Source organism: Argiope bruennichi, chromosome X2, assembly GCF_947563725.1.
Source record: "Argiope bruennichi chromosome X2, qqArgBrue1.1, whole genome shotgun sequence".
Classification (NCBI taxonomy): domain Eukaryota; kingdom Metazoa; phylum Arthropoda; class Arachnida; order Araneae; family Araneidae; genus Argiope; species Argiope bruennichi.
The window spans coordinates 45,134,476-45,154,627 of record NC_079163.1 but is presented as its reverse complement, the minus strand read 5'-3'; the positions used below and the strand labels follow the sequence as shown (position 1 = coordinate 45,154,627).

General features: G+C 27.8%; 1 protein-coding gene across 1 annotated transcript in view; it reads right to left on the bottom strand.

Moving 5' to 3' along the window:
- Nucleotides 1–20,152, bottom strand: part of LOC129959730 (retinitis pigmentosa 1-like 1 protein) — a 68,379-nt gene that overhangs the window by 29,381 nt on the left and 18,846 nt on the right. Inside the window, exons 5-8 of the mRNA XM_056072620.1 lie at nt 20,105–20,140; nt 2,153–2,200; nt 1,128–1,175; nt 103–150 (exon numbers count right to left, since the gene is read on the bottom strand). Of these exons, the coding sequence (XP_055928595.1) occupies nt 103–150; nt 1,128–1,175; nt 2,153–2,200; nt 20,105–20,140 (180 nt within the window). The remainder of the gene's footprint in view (nt 1–102; nt 151–1,127; nt 1,176–2,152; nt 2,201–20,104; nt 20,141–20,152) is intronic.

Genomic DNA, 20,152 nt, shown 5'->3' with positions numbered 1-20,152 from the left:
TTCTTCGACATTGGTAGAATTTTCCAATATATATGATATTTAATAAAATATTATTCCTGCTTTTCATAGCTTTCTTTTATAAATATTAAATATTTATATTACCTGCAGATGTTCCTTCTTCGCCAGGTTCATGTTTCTTAGATTTACTCACTAAAAAAAACAAAAAAAACCGACTTTTGGAATTTGTAAAAACTTACAAAGTTAAATATTAACAGTATGATAAAATAAAACTTTCACAATTAATATTATGTTTGCTCCAGATTCTTTTCACATATTCTGAGAAGATGATATAAAATTCCACATCAACAAATGAATGATTATTTATAGAGTATTGAATTTACTAAATATAAAACTTTTCTTAAATTTTGCATTTTACATTTTTTTAAAGTTTTAAAAATATTGAAAACTTTTTAATTTACATTTTTTTAAATGTAATAATTTAATAGAGAACGCTGCCTTTTTTTAATGAAAAATTAAGGATTTTATTTATTAAATTCATTATGAATTTTCAGTATGTGCATAAAAATTTCTTCAATAACCACCTACTTGAAAAATTCAATTTGAACTCTTTTTCTAATAGTAACGTATTAGTAGATTACCTATGAAAGTGTGCCTTTGTATTCCTTTTCGAGAGGACTAACTAAATGAAATGTAAGACAATAAATTCGAAAATAATTTAAATTTGAATTGAACGATTCAACTGAAAATATCAGTGAGAATCGAAAAACCGAGAAAATTTTGTACCAGGCCTTCGTGGCATATCACTTAAAATTGTAGGTAAATTGTATTATGAGTCAAAGGAACATAAATTCAATCCAAGGATATCACTAGTTAAATGGATTACACTTAACAAACGAGAAAACAGATACGTCTTCAATTGTGATATTTTTTCAACATAATATTTGGAAGTTGCTTTTCTAAATTTCTATATAAAATTGTGTAGAATTTGTTCGACATTAATTTATTAAGAAAATTGTAACGGATTTTGGCACTTAAATAATTGTTCTTCTATAAGAAAGAAACACTTCTTCGACATTGGTAGAATTTTCCAATATATATGATATTTAATGAAATATTATTCCTGCTTTTCATAGCTTTCTTTTATAAATATTAAATATTTATATTACCTGCAGATGTTCCTTCTTCGCCAGGTTCATGTTTCTTAGATTTACTCACTAAAAAAAAACAAAAAAAAACCGACTTTTGGAATTTGTAAAAACTTACAAAGTTAAATATTAACAGTATGATAAAATAAAACTTTCGCAATTAATATTATTTTTGCTCCAGATTCTTTTCACATATTCTGAGAAGATGATATAAAATTCCACATCAACAAATCAATGATTATTTATAGAGTATTGAATTTACTAAATATAAAACTTTTCTTAAATTTTGCAGTTTACATTTTTTAAAAATTTTAAAAATATTGAAAACTTTTTAATTTAATTTTTTTAAATGTAATAATTTATTAGAGAACGCTGCCTTTTTTTATGAAAAATTAAGGATTTTCTTTATTAAATTGATTATGAATTTTCAGTATGTGCATAAAAATTTCTTCAATAACGACCTACTTGAAAAATTCAATTTGAACTCTTTTACTAATAGTAACGTATCTTCAGATTACCTATGAAAGTGTGCCTTTGTATTCCTTTTCGAGAGGACTTACTAAATGAAATGTAAGACAATAAATTCGAAAATAATTTAAATTTGAATTGAACGATTCAACTGAAAATGTCAGTGAGAATCGAAAAACCGAGAAAATTTTGTACCAGGCCTTCGTGGCATATCACTTAAAATTGTAGGTAAATTGTATTATGAGTCAAAGGAACATAAATTCAATCCAAGGATATCACTAGTTAAATGGATTACACTTAACAAACGAGAAAACAGATACGTCGTCAAGGGTGATATTTTTTCAACCCAATATTTGTAAGTTGCTTTTCTAAATTTCTATATAAATATGTGTAGAATTTGTTCGACATTAATTTATTAAGAAAATTGTAGCGGATTTTGGAACTAAAATAATTGTTCTTCTATAAGAAAAAAACACTTCTTCGACATTGGTAGAATTTTCCAATATATATGATATTTAATGAAATATTATTCCTGCTTTTCATAGCTTTCTTTTATAAATATTAAATATTTATATTACCTGCAGATGTTCCTTCTTCGCCAGGTTCATGTTTCTTAGATTTACTCACTAAAAAAAACAAAAAACAAAAAAAAAACGACTTTTGGAATTTGTAAAAACTTACAAAGTTAAATATTAACAGTATGATAAAATAAAACTTTCACAATTAATATTATTTTTGCTCCAGATTCTTTTCACATATTCTGAGAAGATGATATAAAATTCCACATCAACAAATGAATGATTATTTATAGAGTATTGCATTTACTAAATATAAAACTGTTCTTAACTTATGCTCTAATTTAATACATAGTATCCGATTTAAGTATATTTTTTAATGCTATGCTGCCATTATAGCTAAATTAATAGGCTCTCATTGACAAATAAGTTATTATTCATGCCCCTAAATGATATTTTCTTTATTGACTTCTGAATTTAATATTTTGCTTGCAGCGTTCCCAATATCCGGAATAGACGACATTAACAACTCTTAGGATAACACCTCACAACATTGTTGTGATATATTTAGGTCACTCTGCCTGACCATATCGCCACCCCTGACATCTCAATGGCATAAATCAATTTTTTGGATTTGAATCATTAATAACAGATTCAAGACTACTAAATTCGTGCAGTTGTCAACAAACATAATGGGAAACCTCTGTAAATTAATTTTTTTTCCGTAATTTGTGATCAGGTGGCGCCTGTGGCACCTAATAAGATTAACTGACTTTTAAACTTTGAAAATATTTACATGATATAATGTGAAAATTTGAAATCGTTTTTCACATCAGAAGGTCAGTGAAAAATCTACAGTAATCGAAAAATCGATTGATCAGGTCCATAGAAGAACTGAATGCAAATAATCTTAAACTATCTCTTTACAAACATGAAATAAGCGATGTTACATAAAATTGTGTAAAATGTAATTATTTAACATCTACTCTGGCACACCAGAGTCTTTACACCAGAGAAGCTTTATTTCGCATTCAAGTTTTACTGATTCATTTTGATACTTACATTTCGCTTGCCCTGGAACCAAATTACGCATTCGTTCTGCAGAAAAAGAAAAAAAAAAGAGAGAGAGATTTATAAACATTGAACCAATGTATCAAAACATACATTAATTCTATAACTCATTCAGTTCAATATTTCAAAATATCAAGCAGACTAATTTTATTGTTAAGAGAAGTCTGCGAAATCATATTCGTGTGTGTGTGTCTTCGAACGCAAATTTTATGTCAGATAATTGATGTTTATTGGCGGACGTGGTTATTTTAATGCCTTACTCAGTTCTTATTAGGAGATAGCTTTTTTTTTCTCAGTTTCTCAATATTTTTCTCATTGAACATATTTTTAACGTACAGAAAATATTGGCAATATATTAGAATTATTTTATTTACGAGCATAGTGAAATGTGTATATTTTTAATTATTTTAACTTACATACGACGACAAAAGAAATAAAACTCTTGAAAAATTTACCATGATTATTAGTTCATGATTCTATTACTTATAATAAAAGTATTTATAATTAAGATAAATTGTAAGATAATGAAAACACTTGAAGAAATTTAACATTAAAATTATTACCTTACATATCTGTCAAGAGTAATATATCTAAATGAATAATTAATAATTCAATAGATTATTGATTAGTAATTAGTTAAACTTTAATTTGTTTAAAACAGATTTAATTAATTAAATGAATTTCTTCATAATGTGATTATAAATTGCAGTATGTAAAGACAATTTTATCTAAAATCCTATAAGTACTTTTTTTTATTTATTATTATTATTATTGTTATAATTCTTTGCGGATTTGTTCATTCTGAAATTAATCTAATAACCTTTTAAATTTTAACGCATGCGGTCGCCCTCAGCTGTGAGATTACTATTTTCAAAGCCGAAAATTTCGATTATTTCATTGCAAAATCAACTAAACAGTCTACAATAAAGTTTTTGCTTTGTTAAAGTTTTATAAATTTCTTAAAATTTTTAAAAAGGTTATTTTGTAAATTTCAAAATTCATATGAACTATTTCAAATTTTGGGTTAGGAAATTGATCTATATTATCTTTTAAAGTTGTAAAACATGTGAAATCCGAAATGAAAGCAAGTTTTCGAAATACCTGTGACTTGTTTACACAATAATTTATAACTCTGAATTTGTTCTTCAGAAAGATGTAGATCTGCTAGAAGTTTCTCATATTCTTTTTTTGGATCCATTGAACTGAAAAATAAATAAATTAATCAAGATAGCGTCTTGAATTATGAATAGTAGCTCTGCATTTGCTGACAAACTTCAGACTAACAGCATATACAAAAAAATTACCGTTTGAAGTAAGTGATAGTAAATATGCAAAAAAAAAAAGAAAAAAAAAAGAACTGAATGTTTTCTAGCTGATGAATTTAATGATTTAAATTATTGCACTTAAGTATTAAAAAAGCTTTATGCCGAATGAATATCTGGAAAATATGACGCTAATTATGAGTATTTTTTATTTTGGTCAAGCTGGAACTTAATTTAAATTAAAATGATTGAACAATGCTTAGCCATTTTCAAGGTATACATTCAAGGAAATTTTAGCACACAACTGAATAAAAAATTAATTGAAGCAGATATTTTTACATCAAAACTAAAAACAAATTTCATTTTATAAAATGACAATTTAATAAACATCTAGAAAAAAGAATAAGAAAAAGTCAATATAATCCTCTAAATCCTTCTTTCACACAAAAAACACATCACATATCAAATATTATTCTGAATTATATATAATAAATTATAATTCTCAATTATCGCTTGGCGCAGCATAGCCATGTCTATCTTTTGCGCAATTAAAATCCAAATAAAATCCAATCTCGATAATCGTAGCTTATCATTTTCTCATAATAATTTGAATAATAAAAAAAACTAGCATTCATAAACGGTAAAAAAATTCAAAAATACTGAATTTTAGATGAAAAAAATAAATCTAATGAATGCAATGATTTTTTGACCTTTAAAACCATACAGGATTCTAATCACTATTTCAGTTATTGCCTTTAATAAGCGATAAGAATGTACATATTCAATTTAGTTATATTTCAGTTATTGATCTAACTGGAATTTAACTTCAATTTAAATCATTGCAAATAGTTAGCCAATTATAACGAACATATTTAAGCAATTTATAGCACACAATTCAGAAACATATTGATTGCTACAGATATCTTTATCCTGAAACTGAACAATATTTTCATTTTATGAAATACACAATTAATTATATCTGGAAAAAAATCAGAAAATATCAAAATAATCATCTATATCATTCATCTACACAAAAAACACATCACATATGAAATATAATTCTAAAATAAATAAAATAACATATAATTCTGAATTATTGCAGGTTATTATTTACTTTTAATGATCTGCACAGTAGAAAAATACCTCTAGAGCTCAAAAACAGTTTAATTTCCAAAAATGCTGAAGTCGGAAAGAAAAAAATTATATCTAATAAAGGTACTGATTTTTTGGCCTTTAAATGCAATACATGATGCTAATGATTATTACAGTAGTTACCTTAAATAAATGATTAGAAATTACACATCCATTCTATTTATATAACAGATATAAAGAATATAAATAATTAACTCCTAGTAATACCTAATTCATAATACATTATTATTGATTATAATTTATTATGAGTTAATTATAAATAATTTATAATTAACTCTTATGTCTTATTAATAATCATTATCTCATACATTAATAAAGCATAATTAACTCTTATAATAAAGAGAATTATCATTATCTAACAAAATGCACTATTAAAAATATTTGCTGCTTTTCAAGTTATGAAATTCTTCTGAATAATGTATGCAGAATAAATAACATAAGTATGATATGACAAATTTAATCTTTAATTAAAAATAACATAATGCTTGAAACATATATATACTTATGGAGTGAAAGAGAACGAATTATTCACATGCTATTAAACCACATACTACTTTTACATAATTAAATAGTAAAGTAAAATTTTGGTTATAAGTTTATTGGAAGTATTATAATTTTTTTTCTAATGAAGAGAAATATATGATGCAATGATTTAAAGAAATTACAAATTGATTTGACTAAAATTTTATTTATAAATAAAAATATTTATAAATTTTTAAATGTTTGAAAAAAATATAGTAATATTGTTCTATAACTTAACTTTGTAATTTATATCATTAATAAGGTAATTTTCGGAAAATTACTATAAGTTAAATATTATTTTTGATCGATAATATTTACAGAAGATATCACCATTAACATCTCAATTTCACTTATTTTAGTTAACTGAAATTTAACTTTTAATAAATTAAGAGACAAACATTTAAAAAGTCTTTTAACACACTCGCATCTACAGATGAAGTTTGGGTTATCAAATCTCTATGAAATAAATTGCATTTCATTCGTATTTGCGATTTGATTTTAAGAAAGCAAGATTAAATTAGTTCTCAGATTGTAATAATATTAATATATCGCATTAGTTGTACCTCGCTCGTTTCGAACCATTAAAATTGTTAAGCCTTATATGAATAAAAATATTTTGAAAATATAACTTCAAACGTATCATAAAATGCACTGAAACGCAATTAATTCCTTTCTAAAATTTTCGTTTAGTGGTAATAGCTTCCAGGCCATTTGCCTTGCCTACCACACCCTAAGCTATATCACTATTTAAAATAGCGGATGGATAACAAAGACATAGAATAAAAATGGCGAGATGGAATGGCGATTCCCACTCGTCAAGAGTAATTGTATAATAAACAATATTACAAAAGTAAAATCTATTAAACATTAGCCTTAATACACAGTTTTAAAATGAATGTACATCAAAAGTAAATGGTTACTTACAAAGCACAGTTAAAAGACAATATTTAAAAATATGGAGAAATACGTCAAAAGAACAATGATAATTGACGGAATGTGGGAAAAAAGCAGCTTGCTTTGTCTCGATTACAGTTAAATATTACCGCACAAATACAAGACACCTTGCTATTAAAGAATTAAATATTTAAACAAAATAATTTGAAAGTTTTGTTGACTTGACATTTGAGGAAGACAATTAATTGGAAGCATTAATTCTTTTTTTCTTTTTTTTTTTTTTGCATAAGTCCTCTTATTCACAGTTATAATTTCCATCCACATCCAAGAGTTAAATTCCATGATTTTTTTCTTCTTTTGCCTTTCGGCAGGTTCGATTTCACCGAATAAATCATAATCTGTTTATTCTACTCCTAATCTCTTAACTCTTCATTTTCGCAGTAAATTTAATATTATTATTTCTCCAAATAGCCATATTTATAATCAACTCCTATGAAGTATTTCAGATTACTTCCTTTAAGATAAACAATCAAGATCTGAGGATAAACTTACCTGAAACAACAATTATTTGAATGTGTTGTGCTTCCAATACACGAGCTTCTCAATGCCGAAGTTTTAATTTTCTTTATAATATAATATGCCAAAATCCATAACATAACAGAAACAAAAACTTTTCGATGGTATGAGCTTCCGCTTTAGTTGTGGTCAGATTCTCAAATGAGCACAATTTTTTCGCAAATGAGATGTTTCATCACAGAAAAGATATAATTTAGGACAAACAGAGGGATCATAAACACATCACCGACTTGCAGATGGATTTCTGATTCATTTGCTTTCATTTCTTTTTTTTTGGCTATTAGCCATCTAGAATTCCTAATATTTCGTAGCGTTATTCTCACGTACCAGAAAAAACTCTTATCTTTCCTTACATGATTAATTTCTTTTTAGGAAAATTCAGTAAATCACTAAAGGATCATTCCTATTGAATCGCCTACGAATTCAAGTGCTCAATAGCTCATAAATGACTTAAACTCTCAGAGGATAATAAATCGCTTAAAGTATCTGATCTAATCCCTAATGATTCTAAACTTCTCATATGAATACGCTTTTTTATTAACGAGGTGTGAGAAACTTGCTAAGTCAATAGAATGCATAAGACAGAGAATTCCAAATAACCGATTCATGTCTATATTTATCAAAGTTTCCTCTTTATTAATTCTTTGGTCTAGCAGAGTAATAACATTTATCATAATTTTCGCTTATCTGTAATTAAATTAAGATAATTATTTTAAATATTTTACGATTTTAAATCTTTTAAATAATTAAATTTAGTAATTTCATCGAAGGATTTATTATTATATATTGATATTTCATAGAACTTCGAGAATGTTACTTATATTCTTTAAATATAATTTGAATTTAAATATAATTCTTCTTTTATTTACCATTCAGAATTTAATGATTGATATCCGGCAAGTGTTGACTAGTTTGAGGTGGGACGTGGAAAAAAATGTGTGAATACTTTTTTTTTTTCAGATTTTATTAGTATTTATTTGCTTAGAATCTCCTCGTGACTATTTTCTTGCGGTATTCTTCAGTGAATTCTAATTCTTTTAAAAATTGAATCTTGGAAATTCTTAAATTTCCAAAAACCGAATCTATCTCTATAAGAGATTTGATTTTATCATTCAGTTGTTCTATATGCAGTTCAATTTCTGTCTTTTCAGCTACTTCCGTTTTCTAAATTTTTCTCATTCACTTTTTAATAAGTTTAGTAATTGATGTTCTCAATGTTGTATATTTTTCTCTGATTAACCGAATGTGTTCAGCATTTTCAAGAGTTAGTTTAATGCATTTATCAATAAAAAATATCAAAATTCAATATAATATCCTGTATATTCTAAAAGAATCATATATATCAGCGTTTCTCAACCTTTCAGTCTTCGTGGCCCAGTTTTCAATCATAATTTTCATCTCACCCCCCCCCCGCTTATAATAAAAAGTATACAGCGATAATGTATATTGAGTATTTTGTATTCTGTTTGTAAATTATTTTTTACTAACTGCCAATAAAAGTGTAAAAGCGAGCCAACATTGGTGATAAACCACATCTGGCTAAGTGGGCAGTGAATAGATGAAAGCGGGGAAAATTTAAATATTATATTTGAAATGAAAGCCAAATAGGGAGATAACGTTAAAAGAATATGAAAGTAGAAAAATTCTTTAATGAAAGTTAACCTAGACGGGGTGAGCTAAATTTAGAAACTGGGAATACATTTTTTCAAATAATAAAAGAAATAAAACAGAAGCACGACTAAAAAGAGAAAAAAATAAGTAATGTTTGTGGAAGAGAATTCACACGACCGATGCCGTCTCGAGCATGCGCAAATGTTTTCTCATAGGAAGAAGAAAAACGTTTGATAACGCAAGTTTCAATTCCAGCCAATCTCATTCGAGTCGATCCTTCTGTCGCTATCGAATATATCGTGAATGTGTATTTTATATATGTTTTCATGTTAATTGCAATTCACCATATTAAATATTTATGGCAGCAGATTTATACAGAATCATGGATAAAATTTTAAGCGGAAGTAAGCGAGCATTAGACGGCAGTCAAGCATCAACAAGTACACAGACGAGCATGGTTCTGAAAATAAAATCAAGAAAATATTCTCAAGAATGCTTAAATTTTGGGTTTACCAGTACTGAAGTAAATGAAGAATGGCCCCTGTGTATCGTTTGCTCAAAAATGTTGGCCATATGCAACATGAAACCTAATAAACGACATTTGGAAACGCTTCATAGTGAGTACGTCAACAAACCCAGAGAATTCTTCGAATTAAAATTAAAATCATATTAAAGCAACAATCATTTTTTAAAGAAATTAAGTCTGTGAATAAAAAAGCTTTAATTGAATCTTACAAAGTTTCATATAAAATAGCCAGATGTAAAAAACCTCACACTATTGGTGAAGAACTTATTTTGCCAGCAGCAATTGAGATTGTAGAAACTATGTTTAGAGATAATTTTTCAAAACAGTTGCAGTCCACGCCTGTTTCAAATGATACTGTTGCTTGTCGAATTGGTGATATAGCTGAAAATGTACAGTGTTAGCGTTTTTCGAAGTTGCGTGACAAATTGTTTTCAATACAGCTTGATGAAGCAACAGATAGTAATAAAGATGCTCATTTAATTGCTTATGTTCGATTTTGTGATATGTCAGTAGTAGAACTACTTTTCTGCAAACCAATAGAACTCAAAACAACGGCCCTCACATTATTTGCTATTTTAAATGATTTTATAAACTAGGCAAACATAGAATGGAAAAATTGCGTCGGAATATGCACCGATGGTGCTCCTTCAATGTCCGGAAGATTCCAAGGTATACAAGCACTTGTAAAACAAAAATCGCTTCAGCGAGTCTGGACACATTGCATGATCCACAGAGAAGCTTTGGCTTCGAAAGAAATGAGTCCTGGTCTGAATATTGTGTTAACTACGGTTGTAACCATAGTAAATTATATAAAAATGAGACTCCCTGAAATCGAGAATCTTTTCCGCACTCTGTAAAGACATGGGTTCAGTACATTCAGCTTTACTATTTTATTGCGAGGCAAGACGTGGGAAATTTTTGCAACGTATTTATGAATTAAGAGAAGAAATCGCCATTTTCCTAGAAGAAGAAGAAAACATACCGGAGGCCGAGAATTTTCGCAATGGTTTATTTGTGATGAAATTGAGCTACTTGGTCGACATATTCGAGAAATTAAATAACTTGAATCTTCAACTCCGATGATCAAATACACATATGTTGGATACGAGTGATAAAGTTAATGCTTTTTGTAGAAAATTGGAATTGTGGAGCAGAAATTTAAATCAAAGAAATCTGACATTGTTTGCAAATGTAGATGATTGTACTAAAACTTACAAGGCTGAAGAAGAACATGTAAAAGTTGTTTTTGTAACCACTGAAAATCGTTTAGCCATGCTGGCAAAGAATTTTAAAAAGTATTTTCTTGCTGACGACAAACTGATAGCAAGTTACGAGTGAGTTAGGGATCCATTTCATAAGACTCCTGAAGGGCTCTCAATTGATGAGGAAGAAACATTCATAGACTTCACGACAAGTGGCGAAAATAGAAGACAATTTAGTAATAAATCACTATTTGAATTTTGGGCAGGAGTAGAGGATGATTTTAATTGCACTAAAACAAGGGCATTTCGCATTCTATTACCATTTTCAACATCCTACCTTTGAGAAACTGGATTTTCTGCTGTGGCTACTTTGAAGACAAAATATAGATCTCGGCGGAACTGAGAATGGCTGTTTCTAATATTAAGCCCTCCTTCGAAAAACTTTGCTCTGAAAGACAGGCCCCAGGAAGTCACTAATAATTATTAAATTTGTTTTAATTTAGTATGTTTTGATTAAGTAAGTTTTGATTTAGTAAGTTGTTTTACTTTAATAAGTTATTAAATATGTCGAAATGTATTTTCTTTTCTATGTATATGTGTGCTTTCCTTTCAGTCAGTTAATCAGTTTTTTTAAATAATATTTTCTCTTGGATATTCTCACGCCCCCGTAGGGGGGCGCGCCCCACAGATTGAGAATAGCTGATATATATTCTTGCTATGTAAAGAATTTAGCTTTTGTTTTAATCAGTAGGCATATTATTTAAATATTAGGAATACCAAACTACGTATTTCTTCTTTTTTCTTCTGGGCAGGTCGATCATGTAATAAAATCCATTAAAAGGAAAGGAGCTCTTTGAATTGGGAAAATATTTCTGATTAACGGTGACAGTCACGGCTACACCGATTACCAACTTTCGACCCACATTACTTGATAGAATATTAAGATAGTAAAAATGTATAAATAACTAAATTACTGATTTCAGTTCCATTTAAGTTCGCCGGTTTCATAACGTCCTCTGAAAGACAGCGTGTGGCTGTGAGGAAAATTCCGCCATGATAATGGGAAGAGCTTTCTTTTCTAAACCACCTATCATAGATTTAAAAAAAATGTAGAAAGAAAGTAAATGGCAAAAATAGAATTCAAATGATTATCAAAGCTGTAAGCACGATCGAATCGTTTGTTTTATTTTTTTTAAAAAAAAGTTGTTTTTTTTTGACGCATCCAAATCAAATATGTTTAGAGGTAAAAACTTATCAGTATTTCTAGCATTTCATTTTTTTAACATTTCCGATTGATTTTGCTCTATATGATATTACATTCTTTACTAATAATTAAAGAAAATATGTATGCATCTGTGGAAATAGAAATCTAAACTCAAGTAAAATATCGTCTCGATTTAAAGATAATTTACGAAAATATTATTGAAAAATTTCTAACCTCCATCTTAAAATTCAGATACACATGTTTTCAATCTTTCAATTTCTAATATTAGTAAAGGAAAGCACATATTAATGTACTTATATCTTGCCTTCCTATAGTAAGTATTAATTGCATTCACACTAGGGATTGCAATACCGGTATACCGAGATACCGAATACCGGTATTTTGAGCCATTTGTACAATTTTGTAATACCGGTATTCACAAGTTTAAATACCGGTTTTTCGGTATTTACTAGAAATTTTTTAAATTGTCTCCACTATATGTTCAGGGATCGCTAACATAGCAAAATAGTATACGTTTTTTTTATGTCTCCCTAAAGGGCGAAACTAATTAACTAATTAATGGCTTAATTAATTGTTTAAATCTAAATTAACGAAACATGGATTGTCCCTGAAAGAAGAAATTGTATCCATAATGACTGATACAGCAACAGTTATGAAAAAAGTTGGAAAGTTGATTGGTGCAAATCAACAATTGTGCTATGCTTATGGAATTCAGTTAGGAGTAATAGATGTATTATACCAAAAAAATAAAGAAAAGAAGAATCTAAATACTGTGGATATAAAAACTTCGGATTCCAACTTTGAAGAGAGTAAGATTGAGAGTGATATTGACAATGAAGATAATGATAATGTAATTGTTGAAGAAGATATTGCTAATGAGGATGAAATATTAACCCATCAAGAATTGCTTCCTATAATTTATAAAGTTCGAAAAATTGTTAAGATATTTAAACGTCCCCCTATAAAAGATGACATATTACTAAAATACATACTAACTGAAAATAAAACAGAATATAAGTTAATATTAGATTTTAAAACACGTGGGAACCGTTTACTCTAAACAGCACACATCACTATCTGAAGATCAGATATTACATTGAAAAATCGCACAGAAGAAAGGCATATCGAAATAGAAAATGTCTTATGGTATTTACATAATTATAATGATTTTAAAAATGAAAATGAAAAAGAAGAAAAGAAAATAACCAATTCAAATCTGATTAAGTTTATAGTAAATTTTCTTAAAATTTTTTACCTACAAACCTATCCACATTCAAAAGAATTCGGTTCAGTTATCGAAGATTATGATGACACTAATGTCGATAGTGAAAAGGAATTGTCTCTTGAACAAAAATTAGAATTAGAGATAAATAAGAAAATTTCAACGAACCAAAATACAATATAGAAATCAGCTATATCCAAAACCATCCGATAAGAAATTGATTTATTTGAAGATAAGGGATTTAGAGGTAAATACTTGGAGAAAGTATATCGCGCATTGCTAACAGTACCACTAACTATCGTAGATGCTGAAAGAGCGTTTTCGACAGCTGGTAATTTTTGTACAAAATTACTTTTCAGGCTTAATGACAGTACAATTGATATATTATGTTTTTTAAGATCACATTTCAAAAATTTGTATTAATACCACAGACTGAATAGTGATGTTTACACTTTTTTTGTGATTTAAATAAATAAGATGTTCCTTTACTTTTTTGTGATTCTTTATATACTGTTATAATTTATAAGTTACAAATTATTTTTTGTGAAATTTACACTCTCTAATAAAACTGGCAAATAAAACAAAGAAACACCTGTATTTTCTTTCCTTTTCTGAAATTTCTAATACCGGTATTAAAACCGATATCCCGGTATTAAGATATAAAAAATACCGAATACCGGTATTGAAATTTTTGTCCGGTATTGCAACCCCTAATTCACACTAAGCATTTTAGGAACACTGATTTTCTACAGAATCATATGATTAAGATTTTTTACCCTCAAGAGGATGGCATCGTTACAATAATTTATTGGTGAAATCAAAAAATTTTCTATCTAGTGAAGGAAAAGTATGATAAAATGAATTTTAATGATCTTTTCTTGTGGATTTAATCACAAATTAATTTCGCCTTTATAAAGAAAAAAAATCAAAGAAAATTCGAGCCTCTCTTTCGAAACATTGTACTATGATAATATTATTAGACATGATTCATCTGTATTTGTTTTATTCTTAATATTTACACTTAATTCTATTGTAGTGACAACGTATTAACAAAACAAAGATTTTAATATCGTACCAACATACAATATACAATAACTAAGGCAATAAAAGATACTGTAGTGAAATGCACTTAATACAATATTTTTCAAAAAATTTATCAAAATTAGTAAACAATACTATTCGGAAATGGAATTGATAATATTGAAAAATTCATTTTTTTTAACAAGTGAATTTTTTTTTCTGTATTATAATATATTCTCAGAAGTTGTTAAGGAAACATGTAAAAATTTTGATTAAATTTTAATTTGATATATAGGGTTTTCATTAATTATTGTCGGGGTTTCCGTACCTCATAACTTTCGAATAAAAAATATTACGCAAAAACCCATTACATATTCTTAAATTACAACTCAAAGAATTTTATTAATGATATTAAAATGTAAAGCTTGCACAATTTGCACTTTGTAGGCATTCAGTTGAAGGCGGTTATGGAGAACGTTCCATATCGTCGTATGTGCTCGGTCTTCCCGCTCCCTTTCGGTGTAGAACGCTACCAGTTTCCTGAAATTGTGTTAACCAGCGTCTGATAGAATTATCCGAAGGAGGATCTTTCTTATACGTGGTCCTGAAGCGACGTTGAGTAGTTATGACTGATTTAGTTTCGAAAAACCACAATGCACACGTTGCTTTTTCTTGCACGGTCGCCATTTTTATTTATGACGTCATAATTACCCAGACTGCAAATGCGCTAAGATCGCATTGTTGCCACGTAAAATTTTTTGAGTTGTAATTTACGAATACGTAATCGGTTTTTGTGTAATATTTTTTATTTGAAAGTTATGAGGTACGGAAACCCCGACAATAATTAATGATCACCCTATATTTTAAATCCTTTTTTTAATGAACACCAAACTACCTAAGAAGTAACTACTCGCTAAATTTGGTAAGTCTAGTTCCAATAATCGGATCTGTAGAATGGCTAGAACGACTTTTTAGCCTTAACGCATAGCAATTTATACATATTATATATAGTATAAATTATATATATCTGTAAACATGTTTAAAAAAAGAAATTGGGTGTTTTTTTCATTCAATTCTCGAAAAATGGAAATTACTTAGGAAAGTGCGTGACATTTTTTCGGTTATAAAAGGATTTGTAAAAATTTTTTATGTACGGAATACCGAGGATGTAATTATATATTCTGATTCATCATAATCATTTCAAATAATGTATATTATCATAAATGAATGAAATGATTAAGTACTTACAACTTTGACATGGATATCAGAAAAGCAAAAGTATTCCATCCTTCCTTTGAGAATTGAAAAGCTCGGCACTTTCATTTATTAACGAACACTAATGTGCAATTATTTTTTCAACAAATTTTGTTTTAATTAATTGATACATACATTTACAATGAGCATATATTTGAAAAATGATGTAGATATAATCTACTTCTTAGTTAGTGTTTATATTTAATTATATAAATCTATTCGAATTTAATTGCAATAATAAAAAAAAAATTGTAGTGGTGTAGTGAAGTGTTTCTGTAACATTCGATATTTATTTTATTTTTTCATTTAATATCAAATATATTATTATTATTATTATTATTATTTTGAAATTCATTGCATCTTTAAATCATCTGCTGCCATATGTTTAACTGCCCAGAATCCACCGCTGTCCTTGGAGGATATTGCAGTAAGCTGATGAGCGAGAAATTAGAATCCTTCTATTAAAAACAAAATATTACTTCAGCATTATTATTTGAATATTTTAATACGATGATTTGAATACAATTAGCAGCATATATTTTTCTTAACTAATAGAATAGTCATAGGTAACGGTGACTTCAATATCTGTAACGATTAAACTATAAATCTCGGTATTTAGTATCAAAATCACTCATTACAATTTCTGAAAAAGTTAACTAGCAATCAATGCATTTAAAAGTGAGGTAGAAAATATATCACCACCCTTAAAATATAGAGACCATTTCCGAAAACAATTGCACAATCGTCCCAAACCTGCAGCGGAAAATGAATAAAATTTTAGGGAAAATACGCTGACAAATTTGGAAAAGAGAAACGCACGTCATTGTTAAATCTCTAACAAAATATTAGTTAATTCATGCCATTTTTATGGAATTATTGTTTTTTATTTTTGAGGCAGTAAGTTATGCTCTTCTTACAACTTTGGAGATCCACGATAATAGTTAAGTTACATAATAGCTAAATAGTTAGGAAAGGTTGAAAGACACAGAAGAAATCTAAACATTTAAATTTTCATTCTCCTGAATGTAAAAAGTAGTATCGCTAATTAATAAAGTGGGAAAGAAAAGTTGGTGTATGATAAGTATTTTCAAGGATAAATACGCCAAAACATAAGATATTATAACTTCGGTAGTCAGTAAATCGGAAAAATTAAAAATTTTGCTCACAGAATTAAATTCTTTCTCAATTCAAAAATTTAGTGTTTGAGCAGGGGAAAAAAATTATTTTGTTTTGGAAACGCAAGGCGAGATTTCGGAACGGTGGAATGGTCAGGTTAAAAGAACATCCCCTAGTCAATGCGACATGCAAGCTGAAGTCTTGAAAGGATACAAATGACCTTCAAATAATAAAAAGGGTAAAGCCTCTGGCTACATCTCACTTATGTTCATATACCGCTTTTTCTCTATATTTCACAATTCCCTCAGGACCTCTGTTTAAAGAATAATAATCGATGAAAAAATACAAAATTATCTTTATTTTTAGCAGTGACTGCTTTTCTAAGTGATTCAGTGTATATAAAACTTCTCAAGGTGTCTTATTTATTCTTTGTCAATTCTAAACACATAATTTGAAAAAGATATCAACTCGTTCCTCTAATTCCTTAATTGCTTTTATTTTTGAATCACATTACTATAAATTACAGTTAAATTTGTCTATCTTAAGAAAATTGGATTTTTTAAAAGAATGTTCTTGAAGTCCACCCTTTCTTTGTTAAAAACGTTAAAATCTTATCTTAACGTTAAATCTTGCTTAAATTCATCTTTCATTTTATTTAAAGCAATAGCTTTTTTAAAAAAATAATATTCTTAAAGTCTATCCTTTCTTTCATAAAAACACTAAAGTCTTATACTACTTTCAATTGTCCCTTTGCTTAATTTCATCTTTTATTTTATTTAAAGCAATATTTTTTTTTGAAAAGTGTTTAATTTTTCAATTTTCAATGTTTTCAATTTCCTTTTTTCGGTGTATTCATCTCTAAGAATGATTCCATTTCTTTATTTCAAATTTCAGAAATAATGTTTCAATACGATTTTTTGTAACATTCTTTACAAATCTCTTATTTTATTTTAACCAGTCAAGTTTTCTTTGATTTAGAACATAATTCATTATCAAAGGAAAATACTGTCTTTCTACATGAACAGAAATTGCTTTTTTGTATTTGTACCTTTATAAAATTAATAAGATTTTGGCTTACTCAGATGCAAGTAATTCTCAAAATCAAGATCTCTTTTAGTTATAAACACCAAAAATCCAAATTTTTACAAAATTTACTCTCATATCTCAGATATTATAATAAAAACTAAAAATATATAAATATTTTATGAAAAAAAGGGACGCAGACACTTAAATGATTTTATTTTAACAATTTTGCTTGAAACAAGGGATTCCAATTATCGGGTTTATACTACAAAATTCTTCGTCATTATCCTGGCAAGCGCTACAAAATATTTCTTCACTTTCCTCGTTGTCTTCATACATGTGCTTTAGTTTAGCTACAATAAAAAAATTATGAAAAAAAACACTAAATCTCTTGAGATGTTAATTTGTCTTTTCTTTAAAATAAAAATAATAAGAAGGTTAAAAACATTTCATCTTTCTTATCAATTCTATGTATATTTCCTGTTATCCTAACTGCTCAGTAAGACAAATTCTAAGCGATTTCTAAATTTTTTTACAGAAGAATGCTATTCTCGACTGCACAGCATCAAATATACATTACAATTTAATGAATTAATTGATTTGAGAAATTTTTTTAGGTAAATTCTTGAAGTTTGGAAGAAAGACAACACATGATTAATATCTCAAAATTTCTCTTCGAAATCCCTTAGAGCAAGGAATTTTCTACTTTTTATCGTTACGATATTACTACCTTCGAAAATAAGCAAAATAATGTAATAGTTTAATAGAGACCGCTGCCTTTATTTTATGAAAAATTAAGGATTTTCTTTATTAAGTTAATTATGAATTTTTAGTATGTGTCTTTGTATTCCTTTTCGAAAGGACTCACTAAACGAAATGTAAGACAATAAATGCGAAGATAATTTAAAATTGAAGTGAACGGTTCAACTGAAAATGTAAGTGAGCATCGAAAAAAATCGAGAAATTCTTGTACGAGGCCATTTTGGTATGGCTGAAAATTGTAGGTAAAATGCAGTATGAGTCAAAGGAACATAAATTCAATACAAGAATTTAACTAGTTAAATGGATTACATTTAACAAACGAGAAAATAGTTTCGTCTTCAAGGATGCGTTTTATTTATTTTTGTTTTGTTTTTTCCAATATTCGGAAGTTACTTTTCTAAATTCTATTCTAAATATCTATACAAAATTGTGTAGAAGTTGTTCGACATTAATTTATTAAGAAAGTTAAAACAATTGGATTTTGGAGCTAAAATAATTATTCTTGTAAAAGAAAAAAACCCTTTTTCGACTTTGGTAAAATCTTCAAATATATATAATATTTAATGAAAAATCATGCCAGACTTGCATAGCTTACTTTTGAAAATATTAAATATTTATATTACCTGTGTAAGACCGAAGGCATTGTCTTTTATTATACCAACAGCCTAAAAAAAAAAAAAAAGAATTTTGGACTATGTACAAATTTAGAAATTTTAATATTCACAGGTTGATAAGAGAAAATTTTCACAATTAATATTAATTTTGCTCTAGATTCTTTTCACATATTCTGAGAAGATGACATTAATTCAACATAAACAAATCAATGATTATTACTAAAATATTGAACTTACTAAATGGAAAAATTTTCTTAAATAATGGACTAATTTAATCCATAGTATCCGAAATAAGTATATCTTTTTAATGTCGCTTCTTTATTGACTTCTGAATTTAAAACTTGAAATAACAGCAAAAAATTTTGCTTACAGCGTTCCTCATATACGGAATAGATGGCATTAACACTTAGATCACACCTCACAACATTGTAGTGATATATTTAAGGATATGACACATTAAGACCGAAGCAGGACCTCTTATTCTGCCTGACACTGTCACCATATCTGACATCTCAATGGCTTAATTCGTTGTTTTGGATTTGCCTCATTAATAGCAGATTGAAGACAACTCAATTCGTACAGTTGTCAACAAAAATAATAGGAATCCTATGTAAATTAATTTTTTTTCCGTAATTCGTGATCAGGTGGCGCCTGTGGCACCTAATAAGATTAACTGACTTTTAAGCTTTGAAAATATTTACATGATATAATGTCAAAATTTCTAATCGTTTTTCACTTCAGAAGGTCAGTGAAAAATCCGTAGCTAACGAAAAATCGATTAATCAGTTCCATAGAAGAACTGAATGCAAATCATTTTAATCTATCTCTTTGCAAACATGAAACAAGCAACGTTAGAAAAAATTGTGTAAAATGTAATTATTTAACTTCTACTCTGGCAAAATCTTTACTCCCATTAAATCTTTAATTTCCCATTAAAGATTTATTGATTCATTTTGATATTACCTTTCACTTTCTCTGAAGCCAGCGCACGTTTGCGAGCTGAAAAAAAAA